The 19299-nt window shown below is 43.6% G+C and overlaps 1 protein-coding gene across 3 annotated transcripts in view; it reads left to right on the top strand.

Annotated features, from left to right (window-relative positions):
* The first annotated feature begins 4593 nt into the window (after window positions 1-4593).
* The window catches only part of ptprb (protein tyrosine phosphatase receptor type b), a 138125-nt gene continuing 123419 nt past the window's right edge, over window positions 4594-19299 (top strand). The window contains exons 1-2 of one of the 3 annotated variants that reach the window (XM_084038457.1): window positions 4594-4946; window positions 16004-16421. In XM_084038457.1, the coding sequence (XP_083894583.1) occupies window positions 4881-4946; window positions 16004-16421 (484 nt within the window). In that variant the 5' untranslated portion in view covers window positions 4594-4880. The remainder of the gene's footprint in view (window positions 4947-16003; window positions 16422-19299) is intronic. The other 2 variants (XM_084038458.1, XM_084038456.1) reach the window with 2 other exon arrangements.

Below are 19299 nucleotides of genomic sequence, written 5' to 3'. Positions count from 1 at the left end.
ACTGCTCTGTCCACTGGACCGGATCTGAGGCACCTTTCCAGGTGAGATCAGTCAGGGGACTGGTCAGGTCCGCAAAGTTTGCACTGAACCGGTGACAATACCCGGCCACTCCCAGAAACTGCCTCACCTCCTTTTTGGTCTTGGGCCCTGGGCAGGCTGCATTTGCCACGGTCTTATCTACCTATGGCAACAACTACTGCCCAAGTGATACCCCAGATACCGTACCTCCCTCCGTCCAACCGCACACTCCGGGTTGGCCGTGAGCCCCACCTGCCTCAGTGACTCGAGCACCGCGGCCACCCGCTGCACATGCTCCGCCCAGCTGTCGCGTGGATAATGACGACATCATCCAAATAGGCAGAATATTCAGCATCAGGTCGCTGCACCCAGTCCATGAGGCGTTGACATATGGCTGGGGCACCGAACCACTGGAAGTGTCAGGAATTGGTACAAACATTGACTCTAGGGGCCATAGTTTCGTGGCGCAGCGCAGGGCGGCGCAGGGTGGCGGAGCCGGCGCAATGCAAGTTTCGACCAGCGCAGCCTTGCGCACAGTAAGTTTGGCAGTTTGGTGGATCGCCTGCGCCAAGATGGGTGTGGCGGCGCAGCAGGGGGAGGCGTCACAGATTCAGCTTGGCGTAGCGGAAGTTTCGTGGCAAAAAGCCTCGCCGAGACTGCGCTGAAAGCTCGCCAGCTCCGACCTGGTCTACTCTCTACGCAAGGCGTAAGGCGTAAATAAAGTCCATTCATTCAAGGCGAATCACAGTTGGCGGAGTGGAAGTTTGGCTGACGGCGCGCAGTGCGCACACGTCACCGAGACCTCACAGGCAGGTTTCCACAGTTCCAGGCACATTTAAATGCAATAAATAATCACAACAAACACTATTTAATGCAACTAATTGAATCAACACGTGAATTTATATCTATATAGCAATCTATATAGATATAAATTCACGTGTTGATTCACGTGCCATCCGCCTTTGATCTGACGGGACAATTCCCGTCAGATCAAAGGCGGATGGCACGCGTAACGGAAACTCAGCCTCTCGGACCAAAACATCTCCCTCTCTCTCTCCTGTTTTTTATAATATCGGCATTATTATTATGATACGCGCGCACAGCGCGTGATGCGCATGGTGGGAGCGGCGGCGCTGCTTCTGTCATCGGGTTGTCAAGTGACGGAACTTGCACTGAACCTCCCCTAACGCATTAAAGGAGAGGAGAGCAGCTCATTTGATTGGTGAAGATCTGAATCGGCTGTATTAATCCCAGTCCACGCCTCGTCTCCTCCTCATCTCCTCCTCGTCTCCCACTCACGCCTTCTTCTCCTCCCTCTTTCCCACTTGCGCGGGTGGGAGTGACGGGAGGTGTGCCTGCGCGAGCCTGCACGGTGCACGAAACTTGCCAAGTCCAGGCGGACACACCCCGTCGGCGTGGCGCAGGTGCGCTGAGAGCTGACTGCGCCTGGTCTACGAAACTAGGGCCCTTGGACTCTAGAGACAAGGGAATCTGCCAGTAGCCCTTGGTTAAATCGAGTGTCGTAAAAAAAACTAGCCATGCCTAACCGATCCTGGAGTTCATCGATCCGGGGCATTGGGTAGGCATCAAATCATGACACATCATTCACCTTGCAATAATCCACACAATTCAATAGACCCATCCTTCTTTGGAACAAGAACTATGGGGCTACTCCAGGCACTGCTGGATTCTTCTCTTACACCCAATTCTATTATAGATTCTAATTCTTCCTGAACCACATTTCTCTTATGTTCAGGTAACCACCGTCACGTCCAGGTGAGGTTTGATGTGTATTTTTTTACATTTTTTATATGGTTTATTTGATAGGGACAGATACAAGTCATGTGGATTGTGCAACAATCCAAGAGAAAGCATCATAGCATTTATAGCCTTAGCTAATTTCCAATGCCCGTCCCTAGAGGGGCCTTTAAAATAACTTACAAAAAGAACATGTTTAAGAAAAACATCCTATCCATTCATCCATCTCTCCAATCAACCATCCATCCACCTGTACATAAGCAATAGCATCCTATCCATTCATCCCTCCAGTAAACCATTCATCCATCCATCCATCCATAAATATATTAAATAACACGTCACATAATAGCCTACCTTTCCCTTAATCTGGACCTAGAGTTTAACTACCATAATGTAGATACATACATGTACATATTACATTCATGCATACACACACACACACACACATGCATGCATACATACATACATAGTCGTCCCCCCCACACACACACACACACATAAATCCATACATCCATACATGCATGCATACACATACATAAACATAAAGTATGAATGTTTTGCGTCCGAGGAGGGGGGAGAACACATCAGCAAAACGCTGTTGCAAAGCGGTCATATCTGCTCTCTGGGACGGTGAGAGATGGTCATCAAAAATGAGTGAGGCGGGATTGGTGGGTTTTGACACCTCAGGCCCCAACACATCGCTCTCCATCACCGTACTTACCAGAGAGACAGGCGTTGCCTCTCTCCATGCTCTTAGGAGGTTGACGTAGTATATCTGTGTCCGAGAGCACAACCTCATAATCGACTTCACTCACTCGCCGTGTGATCACAAAGACAGCTTAGTTCCTCTATTGTACAGGCAAATCTCTTTCAGTATCCTGACACAGGAGATGACCTGAAACAGCACCTGAGCAACACTCTATGCGGAGATGGTGCGCAGTGGCACCGCAATGCGTAATCCACCAACACTAACACAAAACGATATCTCCATGCGCTCTGGTAAAATGGCCCCATGAGGTCCAAGCCAATCCGTTCAAACAAGACCTCTATCAGTGGTAATGGCTGCAAAGGCGCCCTGGGGATGGCCGGTTGGTTAACCAACTGGCATTCAGGGCAAGACACACACCAGCACTGCAATTCTGCCAATAGAATCGGGCCATTATGTGTTGGCAATCCTGCAACCTGGATCACCTGGCTGACCTCTATGAGTGGGCACTCCAGCCAAAAGTGTCCGGGCTGCACGCACCACCAACACTCCTGCCCCAGTGTCTGAGGAACCCCCCTGGGCCGGGCTCAGCGCCTGCAGCTGCGGGGATCTGGGCTGGAGGAAACAATGTGTGCTGTGGTAGTAGCGGCAACAATTTCCTGCAGGGCACCGGTGTCGGATGGGTGACCGCCAGTGGACGCCCCTCTGCTGCTTGGCCTCGGTGCTGGATGGCGAGGTGGTCCTTCGCCAGCCAAATGGCGGCATTTAGAGCCAGATCAATCCAGACTCCATTCAGAAAACAAGCATTTTAAAAGTAGTTAGGTTGTCATCTTGCAGACAGACCTAACAAAGCATGACTTCACACTTTTTACTGATCACCATCATTATGGAGTTATTTTAGCATCCATCCTGTCTCAATCTATTCAGCAGCCATGATTCATGAAATCTAGTCGGTGTCTACATGGAGGTAAGCACCACCTCCTCTCTGGTGCATCTAGTGCGAGTGATGCAAATAAACATAAATTATTCCATGAATAAACACAAATTATACGGTTGTCAAACTAATGCAAGGCGAACATTTGTTTTTGTTACATTAATTGGTATGTTACTATACCTTGTAAAGTACCATAAGAATATGACAGTAATTATTAAGTACCATATGACAGTACTTGTAAAGTACCATAGGGGTATGACAGTAGAGCTGCATGACATGTAGAGCTTTGATCCTCAACTGGGATCCCAATTGGTGCACAGGCTGATTAACTGGTCACGTTGACTGTTGTGGGTGTTTTGTTTATTGATGATTAATGGAAGTGAAGTTAATTCAGAGCTTGAACTTCAGGAGAGAGAGAAGGGGCGCCAGAAAGAAGGAAAGAGGTGTGGATGGCTTAACAGGAGCTCCGACCATCTGAAACAAAAGCACTTTGACTTTTAATCTGTTGCATAAGAGAAGAGTTAAGTCAAATCTTGTGTGGGTCAAGTCTAAACTCTGTTTATCAGATTTATCAATGAATAAATCAGATACATTTTGTGACAACGTACTGTAATTATGATCTCACTGATTTAAGATTGAGCACCACAAAACATTTTTATCACCCCTTGAGGTAACTTTTATATTAAGGTCCTTGTTGTTAGAAACTCTGTTAATAAGAGTTAATAATAGCATCATAAATATGTTTAGTGTTTGAAATGTAACAGTTTTTAACCTGCTTAATGATGTTAATAAAAGCCTTTCTCATAACTGTTTTCTTCACCTAGTCATTTGGTTCAATGATAATAAAAACAATATACTTTTAAAAGCTTCTTTAGAACCACAATTGCAAATCAGAAAGCAAAGCAAAAGAAGGATTTAATGTGGAGCCAAAACTTAATGTACACCTTAGAAACTGAGGATAAGAAGAGGACGCTGTCATTAAAAGAAAGAGCGCGAACTTTAAACGAGTGGGAACGAGTCAAACACACATCTCCATTTCTACCATCTACCTGCTGCCATTGTGGGCCCAGGCCTTTGTTTAGTCACAGAGCTGTTGGCTTGATTGAGGAAGTCCGTTAGTGACTCCCAACCTCAACACTATAGAGTCTGACTGAGAGACAGACAGACAGGAAGAGAGACAGACAGCTGAGGGTGAGACGGGCAGAGTCCAGAGAAAAGAAAGGAAAGACTGGGAGTGAGGTCTGAATTGAGGATGGATATGAGACAGAGACGACGGACAAAATGAAAATTGGCAAATAGCTATTTGAAGACACATTTGAACTTGTTTTTTGCAGCTGTTTTCCTCAAATCCAGAACAAAGGAATATCTTTTGCCATAAGGAGTGAACCTTAACACACGTCTTCTACTGCAGCCTGAGGATTATGGTGGAGTTTGTTCTGTCGGAGGATCTGAAGGAGGATTAAAATGCTGAAATGTAAAGCTCACAGTTATCTTTGCTGCCTGTGGTTCACCTCCCTGCTGCTGCTCTGGGTGAGTCTGCTTCTTTCATACCTTCATGATACACAGTCTACATACAAAGTCTCAAAGGTATTATCAAGCTTTTAATGTCACATTTTTTTGCAACAATAAGTGAAGAAATGTGACTCCAAAACCTTATAAAATTAGGAATTTACTCTTTTTCATGCTGCTGTAGATGAGCCTCATCACAAGGGACATTTATTCTTATCTGTTCAAAAACAAATGCTCATGTTTCATTTCTCTTAACAAAAACAATAATTCATTGTACTTTTACAGTTGCATATTCCTTCATATTCTCATGCAATTTTAGCATTTGCAATGCAAAACATGATGTTACAACTGGGTTTTTCAATTTACTGGAATGTTTACAGTTTTTCTCGATTGCTAAGACACATTTCTCGAAAGCTGCTCTCCTTTTCTCTAAACTGTGAACACAAAACCCAATTTTCAAGCTACATTCACAAAACCTCAGACTCTTCTTGCAAAACCAAACTTTCAACTCAAAACAGTTTAATCTGTGCCCAAAACTGAACTCTCACCTCAAAACAGTTCAATCGGTGCTCAAAACTGAACTATGTTGTCAAATCGTGCCCCGAGTCAATCAAAATTAAAAACACTACAGAGCAGTCACTAAACACTACATAGAAAAATAGAAAACACAATGCTCAGACGCACATGAAGAGGTAGAAATAAATGTTCATTGTTTACTGTAGGTTAAATGCATGTTGCAAAACAAAAAACCTGTTTATTTAGCACTTGTACATAATAAAAAATAAAAGTACCAAAAACAGAAATCTTGAGCATTTAGCACTTGTATACAGTAAGCCTACGTAAACATAAAGTACAAAAATATACATGGAATACTAGCCCTCCCTCTCAGTCTAAACGCCTTTCCGCCTTGGCAAGCGTTTAGACTGAGGGCTGAATAACGGTGGAATACTCCCACAACGAAAAGAAAGTCTAAAAGGGGCTAATGTGTCGGCCCTGTGATAGTCTGGTTACCTGTCTGTCTCTACATGTCAGCCCTGTTGAGGTGTAATGATTCATTCGATGAATCGATTGTCAGTCCTATAGATTATACTAAATCGATCTGCTACAATAAATAAATAGAATGAATCGTTTTGGCTTCACCAATAATCGATATAAATGCATTTACAGTTTTTCTCGATCGTTTACACACATTTTCTGAAAGCATGCCTCATCCTCTCAGAACTCTACACACAAATAAAAAAAACACACACAATGGGCAAAACCCCTCAATTCTCCTGCAAAATGAAACTTTACATTCAAAACAATGTTATTTCTTATCAAAATGGTATTTTGTTGTCAAATGACACACACAAACCATCATATATAGACATTTATACAGTTTTTCTCGATTGTTTACACACATTTTCTGAATGCATGCCTCATACTCTCAGAACTCTACACACAAATCAAAAAACACACACACAATGGGCAAAACCCCTCAATTCTCCTGCAAAATGAAACTTTACATTCAAAACAATGTTATTTCTTATCAAAACGGTATTTTATTGTCAAATGACACACACAAACCATCATATGAATAGACATTTATACAGTTTTTCTCGATTGTTTACACACATTTTCTGAATGCATGCCTCATACTCTCAGAACTCTACACACAAATCAAAAAACACACACACAATGGGCAAAACCCCTCAATTCTCCTGCAAAATGAAACTTTACATTCAAAACAATGTTATTTCTTCTCAAAATGGTATTTTGTTTTCAAATGACACACAAACCATCATATGAATAGACATTTATAAGAACCAGTTGAACACTGATGTGCTCAATGTAAAACACGATGAACACTTCTTCTCCATTTACCATAATGACTTAGGCCTTTTTTTGTTCAGTGTTACACTCACTACAGACAGTACATACATAAATGTGTTGTAAAATATTTTAGAATATTGTTTTTATATATTTTATTTTTCCCACAAGAATACTGTAATGTATACAGTTTTCATCCCAACCAACACATAGTTGCCAGTGGTCTACATACAAAACCAGAAGAATTTACTGTATACAGTTACAACAAAAAAAACAAACAACAACTATCCCGCATCCTCTCTTCTGTTTCGGTCTGGCCACAGCACCTCATACATATCACAGGCAATGCAAGCGATGGCCAAGCAAGTGGGAAAGAGGGAGGAGAAGAAGGCGTGAGTGGGAGACGAGGAGGAGACGAGGCGTGGACTGGGATTAATACAGCCGATTCAGATCTTCACCAATCAAATGAGCTCCTCTCCTCACCTTTAATGCGTTAGGGGAGGTTCAGTGCAAGTTCCGTCACTTGACAACCCGATGACAGAAGCAGTGCCGCCGCTCCCACCGCGCTCATCACGCGCTGTGCGCGCGTATCATAATAATAACAATGCCGATATTATAAAAACCAGGAGAGAGAGAGGGAGATGTTTTGGTCCGAGAGGCTGAGTTTCCGTTACGCGTGCCATCCGCCTTTGATCTGACGTCAGATGTGACGGGACAATCTATATAGATATAAATTCACGTGTTGATTCAATTAGTTGCATTAAATAGTATTTGTTGTGATTGTTTATTGCATTTAAATGTGCCTGGAACTGTGGAAACCTGCCTGTGAGGTCTCGGTGACGTGTGCGCACTGCGCGCAGTCAGCCAAACTTCCACTCTGCCAGCTGTGATTCGCATTGAATGAATGGACTTTATTTACGCCTTGCGCCGAGAGTAGACCAGGTTGGAGCTGGCGAGCTTTCAGCGCAGTCTCGGCGAGGCTTTTTGCCACGAAACTTCCGCTACGCCAAGCTGAATCTGTGACGCCTCCCCCTGCTGCGCCGCCACACCCATCTTGTCGCAGGCGATCCACCAAACCGCCAAACTGACGGTGCGCAAGGCTGCGCGGGTCGAAACTTGCATTGCACCGGCTCCGCCACCCTGCGCCGCCCTGCGCTGCGCCACGAAACTAGGGCCCTGTGTTGCAGGTGTTTGCCCATGTGATGAGTCAGTGTGCATAATAGGGAAATTAACTTTAGAATTTTGAATGGCAGTGTATTCCTTGTGAAAACAAGAGATTTTCTTCATGAAAATTGTGCCAAATGCAGAGAATTGTGTGTAGTGTTTTGAAAAAAGTGTGTTTTAAAACTGCAATTTGAGTGTAAAGCAGGAATTGTGCTTGCAGTTTAGCAGAGCTAGTTCAGGGGGTTGGTACATGAGTTACATGTTGTGGTCATTGTGTCTCAAGTACCAGTATTTGTGTGTAAACAATTGAGAAAAACTGTAAGAACCAGTTGAACACTTATGTGATCAATGTAAAACACGATGAACACTTCTTCTCCATTTACCATAATGACTTTGGCCTTTTTTTGTTTAGTGTTACACTCACTACAGACAGTACATACATAAATGTGTTGTAAAATATTTTAGAATATTGTTTTTATATATTTTATTTTTCCCACAAGAATACTGTAATGTACACAGTGTTCATCCCAACCAACACAAAGTTGCATATACAGTGGTCTACATACAAAACCAGAAGAATTTACTGTTTACAGTTACAAAGAAAAAAACAAAACAAACTATCCCGCATCCTCCCTTCTGTTTCGGTCTGGCCACAGCACCTCATCCACATCACAGGCAATTCAAGCGATGGCCGAGCAGCGGGGGAAATATCGCCTAGCATGGCAAATCCATGCTAGGCTCCTCCTCGTACTCTCGCTCCTCTGGCTCTGCCTCTGTTGCCAATGTTGGTATCCATTGCTCCAAAACAGAAGAGCTCACCTGTTGCACTTTTATGCTAATGCTCTGATTGCAAATTGTAAAACTGTGTTGCAGGTGTTTTCCCTTGTGATGAGTCAGTGTGCATAGTAGGGAAATTAACTTTAGAATTTTGAATGGCAGTGTGTTCCTTGTGAAAACAAGAGATTTTCTTCATGAAAATTGTGCCAAATGCAGAGAATTGTGTGTAGTGTTTTGAAAAAAGTGTGTTTTAAAACTGCAATTTGAGTGTAAAGCAGGAATTGTGCTTGCAGTTTAGCAGAGCTAGTTCAGGGTGTTGGTGCATGAGTTACATGTTGTGGTCATTGTGTCTCAAGTACCAGTATTTGTGTGTAAACAATTGAGAAAAACTGTAATCGGATTAATCGTGATTCTTACTTATGATTAATGTTTTAATACGTTTAAGACACTCTCTCCCCTGCCAGCATGTAGTCTACTGAAAATGTTAAAAATAACCGAGCATATTTTAATTACATTTTTGTATTCAGCATAAAATATTATGCAGGTTTACTTTTTTATAGAATAAATATGTTATTTTTTCACCTTTCAGAAGAATACAAATAGTCTCACTCGCATTATTGCATGTTTATTTAATGGATATAGAATTTTGGTTACAAGTTACTGAATCGAATCGTGGTTTACAGAATCGAATCGAATCGAATCGTTACAAAAAAGAAAAATCGTCCTTGAATCGAATCGCCAACTACTGTATCGTTAATCGAATCGAAGTGAAGCCAAAGATTCACACCCCTACAGCCCTGTGATAGTCTGGTTACCTGTCTGTCTCTATGCGTAGTAAAATTAACATTTTTGCTTTATTCTATAAACTACAAAATAAAGAAATTGACATTTACATCATTCATTTTCAGAAAATGACAACCGGTCAAAATAACACAAAAGGTTCAGTGTTTTCAGACCTCGAATAATGCAAAGAAAACAAGTTCATACTTATTTTTAGACAGCACAATACTAGAGTCAATATTTGGTGGAATAACCCTGATTTGCAATCCCAGCTTTCATGCATCTTGGCATTTCTCCACCAGTCTCTCACTATGTCACTCCTGGTGCAAACATGAAATCAGACTGGCTTTCTTTGATGGCTTATGACCTCCATCTTCCTCTGGATCACATTCCAGAGGTTTTCAGTGGGGTTCAGGTCTGGAGATTGGGCTGGCCATGACATGGTCTTGATCTGGTGGTCCTCCATCCACACGTTGATAGACCTGTCATGGAGCATTGTCCTGCTGGAAGAACCCATCCTGAGTGTTTGGAACATTTCCAGAGCAGAGAGAAGCAGCTTTTCTTCCAGGAGGACCTCATACGGGTCTTGATTCAAGCATACTTCAGACAAACCTGCCTGATTCCAGTCTTCCTGAGGACAGCAAGATTATCACCATCCTCCACTAAATAACACACACACGCACACGCACACACACACACACACACACACACACACACACACACACACACACACTGTGTAAGACACTATCCAGGTCTCAGTCTAAACATTAAACCACCAGGTGTTGAAGCTGAAACTTCATCAGAGAAGATGACCTTAGCCCAGTCCTCTACGGTCCAGTCCACTATGGTCCAGTCCTCTACGGACCAGTCATCTACGGTCCAGTCCACTACGGTCCAGTCATCTACGGTCCAGTCCTCTACGGTCCAGTCCACTACCATCCAGTCCACTACCGTCCAGTCCTCTACTGTCCAGTCCTCTACGGTCCAGTCTTCTATGGTTCAGCCCTCTATGGTCCAGTCCTCTACTGTCCAGTCCTCTACGGTCCAGTCCTCATGGTCTTTGCATCTCATTTTTTTCTGGCTTTGCAGGACTTCAGTCCGGCCTCTAGGAGCCTGTTTCCAACTGCCCTCCTTGTGCACTTCACCCCAGCTGCCATGTTCCATCCTTTTTGTAGGTCACTTGATGTCCTTGATGTTTTTATACTTTCCCTTGTTAAATAAGATCTGGTTCAGGTGATCACATAATCACTACCTCATTACCTAGAATGAGGTGTACCTGTGTTGGAATTCAATGGAATTTAATATCTGCCATACATAAAAATGGCGTTGTCTCTTAATTTTTTCAAGAGCTGTATATAAATACTATATATATACATATACATATATATATGTATATGTGTGTATATATATATGCGCACTCCATACAACGCCTGGGCATGCTCCTGACGTGTGTGTATATATACTGTATATCAGTGGCGAGCGGTGACCTATTACTGTGGTCATGCTGAAGTGTCAATACCATGCGCGCCCGTGGGGGGGCATTATATTTTTTAATAAAAAATATAATATGGTTAGTGGAAACAGCTTGTAGTGATCACGTTGGTCCAGAGTACATTTGATCACTATAAGCCGTTGATTACTAAAACCGAATTGTTATTACAGTATTTCACTTATTTTTTTTATGGAGAACATCATCTAAATGCCAGTTGTATAGTTTTTCAATGAGAAAAATGTAACGAAACGGTCGTCAGCGCGATCCTCTCGTCAGCTCCAAACTCACCCGTCTGCACCTCAATCACAGACCACAGCTGGTTTTCCGCACAGCATTTACAGTAACTCACTGACACGTCTCAGATCAGTAGGCGCTGCTGCCGGTGTGTTTTTAAAACGAACTAGGCTAGTAGCGCCGCAGATTTCTCATTCCCCACCTTGTTTGACTGAGAGTGTTTCGAGATGGTTTTCATGAATGAACAGGCAATATGTCGCTGTCAGACCGGATCGTTTGACGGGAGGGGGGTCGGCTAGCTAGCCATTTATGTTTCTCATACGCGCTAGCTTGAAAGTGACGGACGGAATTCTTTGCAGTCTTTGTGATATTTACTTCAGGAGTAGGCCGTCCACTTGAAATTATAGCTTTCTTTTCCTCAAAAGGTCTCCGCGAAAACGGCACTGAACGCAAAGCCTGAATATAATTAATATTTTCAGCCATTTTGACCAGGCTACACAATGAATGAACCACTAACAGTTTCCCGCTGAACAATTCCAACAAGTCATTTTTGCGCATGCGCGTTGGCAGATAAGCTGCTTCACTGACAGCTTTTTTGCCATTCAAAATGCTCATCTACAGTAAACAGCCTTTAGCAGTAACTGTACTAGTCGGTGTCACAGTGCGCATGCGCGAAACAAGCTGTCAGCTTTCCAGCATTTCGCAAGCAAAACGGGACAGATTAGGCACGGATTTAAGACCAAAACAGTAAAACTAAGGTATTGTATAATTGAACACACTGCCAGATTAATATTTTCAATTATTTTTATTGAAGGGCTTGGGCATGCACTGCATTTATAGCTTATTATGACCGCTCGCCCATGCTGTATATACAGTATATATATATATATATATATATATATATATATATATATATATATATATATATAATAACATGATCTGAATGTATGTCTATACTGGTTGGACACAAATGGAGAGCTAGAGGATGTATATGCTGATTTGAGTGCATTTCACTGGATTTAAAAGTTGTTACACTGAAATTCCTTTTCCTCAGTTGTCATTTCCTTCCTCTCTTGTCTGTCTGTCTGTTTGTCTGCCTCGTCTCTCTCTCTTTTCTCCCTGAATCCCCCTCCCACCATTGTTGTCTCTAAATTCCCTGAACCTCGTTATCAGTGGTGAATGATTTTATTTTCTGTTCTGCAGTATATATCTCCAGTATAAAAAGCCACAGGTCAGTTGAACCCCCAAAATTATTATTTTTAAAACCACTCCAGTTCCTGAAATAGCTGCAGCTGATTCACTTCTGACAGCCATTTGATGCTTTCTCTCCAACACAAAAGACCCATTGCTTTTGGTTATACAGATTTTAGTTGAACAGTGAATCTTATTTTCAGTCTTGGCCTGCATGTTATACTCTAGTGAGAACTGCCAGCTCACACAGACACACAGACTGGAAGGTCTGTCTGCAAGACCACAAGATAACTACTTTTAAAACGTTGGTTTTCTGAATGGAGTCTGGTCGATGGGTTCTAGGCTACGCTAACATTGTAGCTGCTCCATCAACACTCCTAATAAGGTCATCTAGACCTAAATACAGCAGAGACCTTGTTGTTTGGATCACAGACAGTCTCTGGTTTTTCCACATAGGGCCCTAGTTTCGTAGACCAGGCGCAGTCAGCTTTCAGCGCACCTGCGCCGCGCCGACGGGGTGTGTCCGCCTGGACTTTGCAAGTTTCGTGCACCGCGCAGGCTCGCGCAGGCACACCTCCCGTCTCGCCCACCGGCGCAAGTGGGAAAGAGGGAGGAGAAGAAGGCGTGAGTGGGAGACGAGGCGTGGACTGGGATTAATACAGCCGATTCAGATCTTCACCAATCAAATGAGCTCCTCTCCTCTCCTTTAATGCGTTAGGGGAGGTTCAGTGCAAGTTCCGTCACTTGACAACCCGATGACAGAAGCAGCGCCGCCGCTCCCACCACGCTCATCACGCGCTGTGCGCGCGTATCATAATAGTGGGCGCGTTTCGGATCGCATGCATTTGCGCCGATGCATGCACGAGACTTGAGAGGATCCGCCGGAACTCGTCATAAACACGCCAAGTTCTCACCACGTCAAGTCGGACACAGGTGCACTTCATGGACCTTTTTTTTTTTTTTTTTAATTTAAACTTTATTAATAATTGTATACATAACACAAACTATCGCGCCAGGGGAAACTTCACGGACTTTGCACAAAGAATATGGCCTGCCCAGTGGCGCTGGCTTTCTTCGTCGCTGACGAACTCGAGCCGAGGCATTTGAACTCCCCTTGTTGACGGAGGCTGAGGAATTTTCTCACGTGGGAAATACCACGTGATAATTCTAACCAACTAGGGCAACGTTGAGGGGAGTGTCTTATGTCTGCACTTATTTCAGACCATCAGCAGAGAAAAGCATGCGAAGGGAGGTACCCTGGAGATACCGCAAGTTTTTAAAGTCAGGTGACATGTCGCAAAGGGAAGTTATCACCAGCATTTGTGATGTTTTTTTCCCAGAATGCCTTGTTTTGCGAGGCAAATGCATGCGCATGCTTGATTCGAAACAAGCCTAATAACAATGCCCATATTATAAAAAACAGGAGAGCGAGAGGGAGATGTTTTGGTCCGAGAGGCTGAGTTTCCGTTACTCGTGCCATCCGCCTTTGATCTGACGTCAGATGTGACGGGACAATCTATATAGATATAAATTCACGTGTTGATTCAATTAGTTGCATTAAATAGTGTTTGTTGTGATTATGTATTGCATTTAAATGTGCCTGGAACTGTGGAAACCTGCCTGTGAGGTCTCGGTGACGTGTGCGCACTGCGCACCGTCAGCCAAACTTCCACTCCGCCAGCTGTGATTCGCATTGAATGAATGGACTTTATTTACGCCTTGCGCCGAAAGTAGTCCAGGTAGGAGCTGGCGAGCTTTCAGCGCAGTCTCGGCGAGGCTTTTTGCCACGAAACTTCCGCTACGCCAAGCTGAATCTGTGACGCCTCCCCCTGCTGCGCCGCCACACCCATCTTGGCGCAGGCGATCCACCAAACTGCCAAACTGACGGTGCGCAAGGCTGCGCGGGTCGAAACTTGCATTGCGCCGGCTCCGCCACCCTGCGCCGCCCTGCGCTGCGCCACGAAACTAGGGCCCATAGTCTGGTCTGGTCTCTGGACTAATGTGACCTACTATCGTAGACCTCTGGGGACCACAGACAGTCTCTGGTTTCTCCACATAGTCTGGTCTGGTCTCTGGACTAATGTGACCTACTATCTAGACCTCTGGGGGACCACAGACAGTCTCTGGTTTCTCCACATAGTCTGGTCTGGTCTCTGGACTAATGTGACCTACTATCTAGACCTCTGGGGGACCACAGACAGTCTCTGGTTTCTCCACATAATCTGGTATGGTCTCTGGACTAATGTGAGCTACTATCTAGACCTCTGGGGGACCACAGACAGTCTCTGGTTTCTCCACATAGTCTGGTCTGGTCTCTGGACTAATGTGAGCTACTATCTAGACCTCTGGGGGACCACAGACAGTCTCTGGTTTCTCCACATAGTCTGGTCTGGTCTCTGGACTAGTGTGAGCTACTAGCAGGGATGGACTGAAACCAAATATCTGCCCTTTTTTTTGGCCCAGACCGGGCCACCACATAAGATCACAAATAGGTGGTCAGTCTGAAAAAAAGTTGGTGCCCCACATTCAGAGGACGAGTCTTTACCCTAGTCTTTAAAAATGATGTGATATTTTTTAACTGTTTTGGGCCAGCCAAGTGTCAATTAAAAAAACAATTGGCCACCGATCTAGGCTGACCACTTTTATGCACCAGTTCATGTGCCAGACAAAAAAAAAGGACACAACATTTGCTTTTCCCATTTAGGATTCAGAAGGACGATCTCAGCACTGAGCGGTTTACATACATTTCACTTTTGGGGGGGGGGACAATTAACACAAAAACTACCGCCAAAAGTTATGTTGTTGGGTAATTGTATTAAATGTTGATAGAGGAAATCAGTATTACTATTCTATATAATTGATTGGTAAATAAGCTAAGAACATCAAGCTCAAGTAAATACAGTGCTGAAAGCAGAATATATACTTAAACAATAAATCAACCAAATCAACCAAAAATATTCTTCAAAAATATGTATTTATTGTCATTCCAGTTCTGTGTTCTAACCACTGTTGTATGACAGACTACTGTTTTTATTTTTCTATTTGGGCTACTATGTATCTGTTTGACCTTGATTTCTTACCATCCAGACGATGCTTGCAGCAATAAAACCAAAGTGTTTCAGGATCAGTAAAGTGATCCTGATGCTCAAGGAGTTTGGATTTTGCTGCAGTACTTTGAGATGTGATACCAGTTTGTTAAAACTGGTTAAAAAAGAATAAATGGACTGACATGAATCTCATGAATGAAACGCTTTATAGCCAAGTCGAGCGGAAACAAAAAAGTGATATTGTTATATCATTCTTCTTCTTCTTCTTATTATTATTAGACTACTCTACTAAAGTTTTTCTTCCTGGAAACCAAAATATGATGTGTGCTTGATCAGCTAGTAGCAACCAATGACATCCATTCATCACCAATCAGAGCTAGAAGAGGTAGTGAGCTAATCTTTTCAGCCATTAAATAACATTTGCGTAATCCCCCCCCCCCCCCCCCCCCCCCCCTATCCTGTTTTACTTGGAAATACATCCCTGTAAGCAAGATAGAGACTCTGGAAATGACTCAACTTTCAGTGGTCAAACTCAAATCTGGTTCAGATCTTCGTCTTAATGATGCTTCTTGTTTCCTCCTCAGGGTCTGAGCAGTGCAGATCCCACAGAGGTCCAGTCCTACACATGTAGCATCTCTTTGTCTGAGCCACTATCCAGCCTGGACTCCATCTCACTGACCATCAACACGCCTGGACTAGACTGTTCCTTCAGCGTGACGTCTCCAGATGTTGGAGCAGACGCCGCTGAGTGTAGAAGAAGAAGAAGAAGAGGAGGAGATGAGGAGATGGAGACTGAGATCAGAGGAAGGGCACGAGGAAAGGAGGAGGAAGTAGGAACAAACTTTCTGGGAACAAACCAGCTTGGAGTCCCGGATGGAGGGAATAAGGAGGAAGGAGATGTTTTCACCTGTGTGCTGGATCACCTGGAGCCCGGAACCGCCTACCAGCTGCAGGTTCATTCCCAGAGAGATCAGGAGACGGCAAACGCCACCCTGCACACCAGTAAGTTCTCACCCAGTACAGACACTGCACAACGAGACCAGACATAAACCAGACCAGACCAGACATAAACCACACCAGAGGCCTGTACTAGGAAGCATGATTCGGGCTTAGCGAGGTTAACCCTGGGTTTTCTGTCCTACGATGCTGGTTCACTTCTTACCAGGTAGATCGCCATGGTAACTTATGCTGCAGAGCAAACCTGCTCCAGGGCAGGTTATGTTCTTGATGAGAGATCAACGTGGAGAAAAACATCGCCTACTGACCAATCAGCTCTCTTGGTGCGCAGATAAAAAGAAAAGAAGAAGCTTGGTGGATCGTGAGAGGGTCTCTTAGGAGAACTAGAGTGTTCAGAGACCAGCAAAACCCTTTTTCTTTCCCTGACGATGTTTTATATGAGAGATACAAATTTTCATCGGAGGGAAAGACTTATCTGTGTCAGCGTACAGCCTACTTACCACTTTGAATTATGTTTTTACATTTATTTTATCTCTCAAGTCCGTTTTACACCGCCGGGATTGCATCTGAAGAATGAGGCTGATATTGTCAACACAATGTTTTAAGAATACATTCAAGCAACACATTAATTTGTTAAAGTTATATTTTTGGCCTTTTATTGCGGGAAGACATCGTGAGAGTTAAAGGACGAGAGAGAGGGACAACATTATTTAAAAGAGGTTTGCAGGGCAGATTCATGGGGTGGTAACTCTACCACTGAGCTACCAGCACAGTTAACGTGTTTATTTAATCAGTCAGATCTACTAGTGTCCTTATGATTGGTATGTTGAACTCGCTGAGTAGTATAGGGGCCCGTTTCACAAAGCAGGTTCAACAAACTCTGAACCTAACCCTGAACTCTAAGTTCACCAACTCTGAGATGGGCAACTCTGAGTTTTCAGTTTCAGAACAGCGGTTTTGAATTAGTTCAGTCAACTCTGAGTATGTAAACTTTGAGTTACGCGCGTGCCTGCCGACTCTATAAAGCCATCATCAATGGAGCTCTGATACTACCATTCACCATGGCAACGGGGAGAGCGTCATTAGATATTACTCAGTGTTTATGTAGAAAACGAGCTCATCCTGAGAAAGCGGAGCAACGTAACTGCAGCAAAGTAGCGATAGTTGGCGTGGCAGACAATTACTGCCCGATCTAATGTGTATAACTGAATGAAACAGTCGATTGATCTAAAGGTAATAAGTGTTCATTTTCAGCTTTGCAGAGCGACACTGTGGTGTAACGGTTAGCAACGCTGCCTATGGTGCAGGTGACAGGGGTTCAACTCCCGTAGTTCACAAAGTAGAGCACTAAATGAATTATCATTTTCATTGGGTGTAATCCCCCGAGGCACAGAAAGAAAGTGGCGTCAGTTGAAAATGAAGCATAAGAATATTGCGCAAATACATTGACTAAGGCATATCATTTTAATCATATTTCACATATTAAACAGTAAATATAAGCAGATATTTCAACACAGAAATGTACTTAAACATTTCATAAATCTCCCGTTCGCAAAAACACTACCTCCGCAAAGAAACTGGTTGCGGATTATGTCCGCGATATGAAATGTTGAAAATGTCGGAGAATATTGTTTAGATAATATCTAATGTGATTGGAAGGAAAGGTAATCAAAATTGTCTCCCAACGCAAAGCTGCTAGAATCACTTTTATTTCCATATTGATTAGCTTGACGATGAAAGGACGGCACATTTTTTTCAGAGTTGGTTCAGATTCCGGAAAAAGGCGGAGACATGTAGGGAGAAACTCACGGTTTGTTGAAGCAAACCTGCTAGCGAGCAGGTTAGGTTCACGGAGTATATTACCCTGGTAACTGACTCAGATTTATGCTGAACTGGCTTTGTGAAACCGAAAAACCAGAGTTTCCCTCATCTCAGGGTTAACTAACTCAAGGTTTTCACTAAACCTGCTTTGTGAAACGGACCCTAGGCCTCAGATTTAAACCAGTCCAGACATAAACCAGCATTTACTGCACTTCTCACTTAACACTCAAGTTCCAATTTCTTGTTTTTCCAGAGCTTTCATCAGTGTCACACAGTCTTCATCTTCATGTTTTATAAAATTCCAAATATTCCATTGTTTTCTGTTTGGTTCTATTGTTTCCATCTCCTCTGACCTCTCATCATTTGAAGTAGAAGAACACAACCTCTTTGTCTCGTTGAGTGCATGTGTGTGTGTGTGTTTGTGTGTGTGTGTTTGTGTGTGTGTGTGTGTGTGTGTGTGTGTGCGTAATCTCAGAGGTAATGTCATGTTGCTTCCCTTCTCTGTAGCTCTGCGATTAGCTACAGGAACCAGAGCCCTGCTGAGAGAGAGTGATAGAGCAGTAAAAGTGTGTGTGTGTTGTGTGTATTGTGTGTGTATGCATGTGCGTATTGTCTGTATTGTGTGTGTTGTATGTCCATGCTGGCCAGTGTCCAGAACAGAAGTTGGACCCTCAGTGAGTATTTCCATCGTGGGCAGAGCTTAGGGTTCAGTCATTTCCTGCCTCCATTGTTTCTTTGTTCTGTGGGAAGCACTGGGAAAAGGGTGTGTGTGTGTTTGTTTGTGTGTGTGTGTGTGTGTGTGTGTGTGTGTGTGTGTGGGAAACGGGGTGTTACTGCACCCAGTTGAGTCCCGACAGTAACCTTCTCAGTAATGCAAAACACTTGTACTTTGTGGTTTCTTATCTTCCGACCGTTACGTCCACTGACCTTTAGAGTTCACACGACCTCTGCACCTCTGTTTGTTGTTGCAGGCTCCTTAAAGCTTGAAGCCAGCTGGAAACCCAACTTCTGAAAATACTCGCAATTTAAAACATGTTTAGCACTCCAGTCCAAGGAAACCTCGGCATGCAGACTCACTCTACCTCTGAGCCACAGCCGCCCC

The sequence above is a fragment of the Eutrigla gurnardus genome (genome assembly GCF_963514095.1).
Source record: "Eutrigla gurnardus genome assembly, chromosome: 21".
Classification (NCBI taxonomy): Eukaryota; Metazoa; Chordata; class Actinopteri; order Perciformes; family Triglidae; genus Eutrigla; species Eutrigla gurnardus.
The sequence above is the reverse complement of the archived record's forward strand: the minus strand, read 5'-3'. Positions and strand labels throughout refer to the sequence as shown.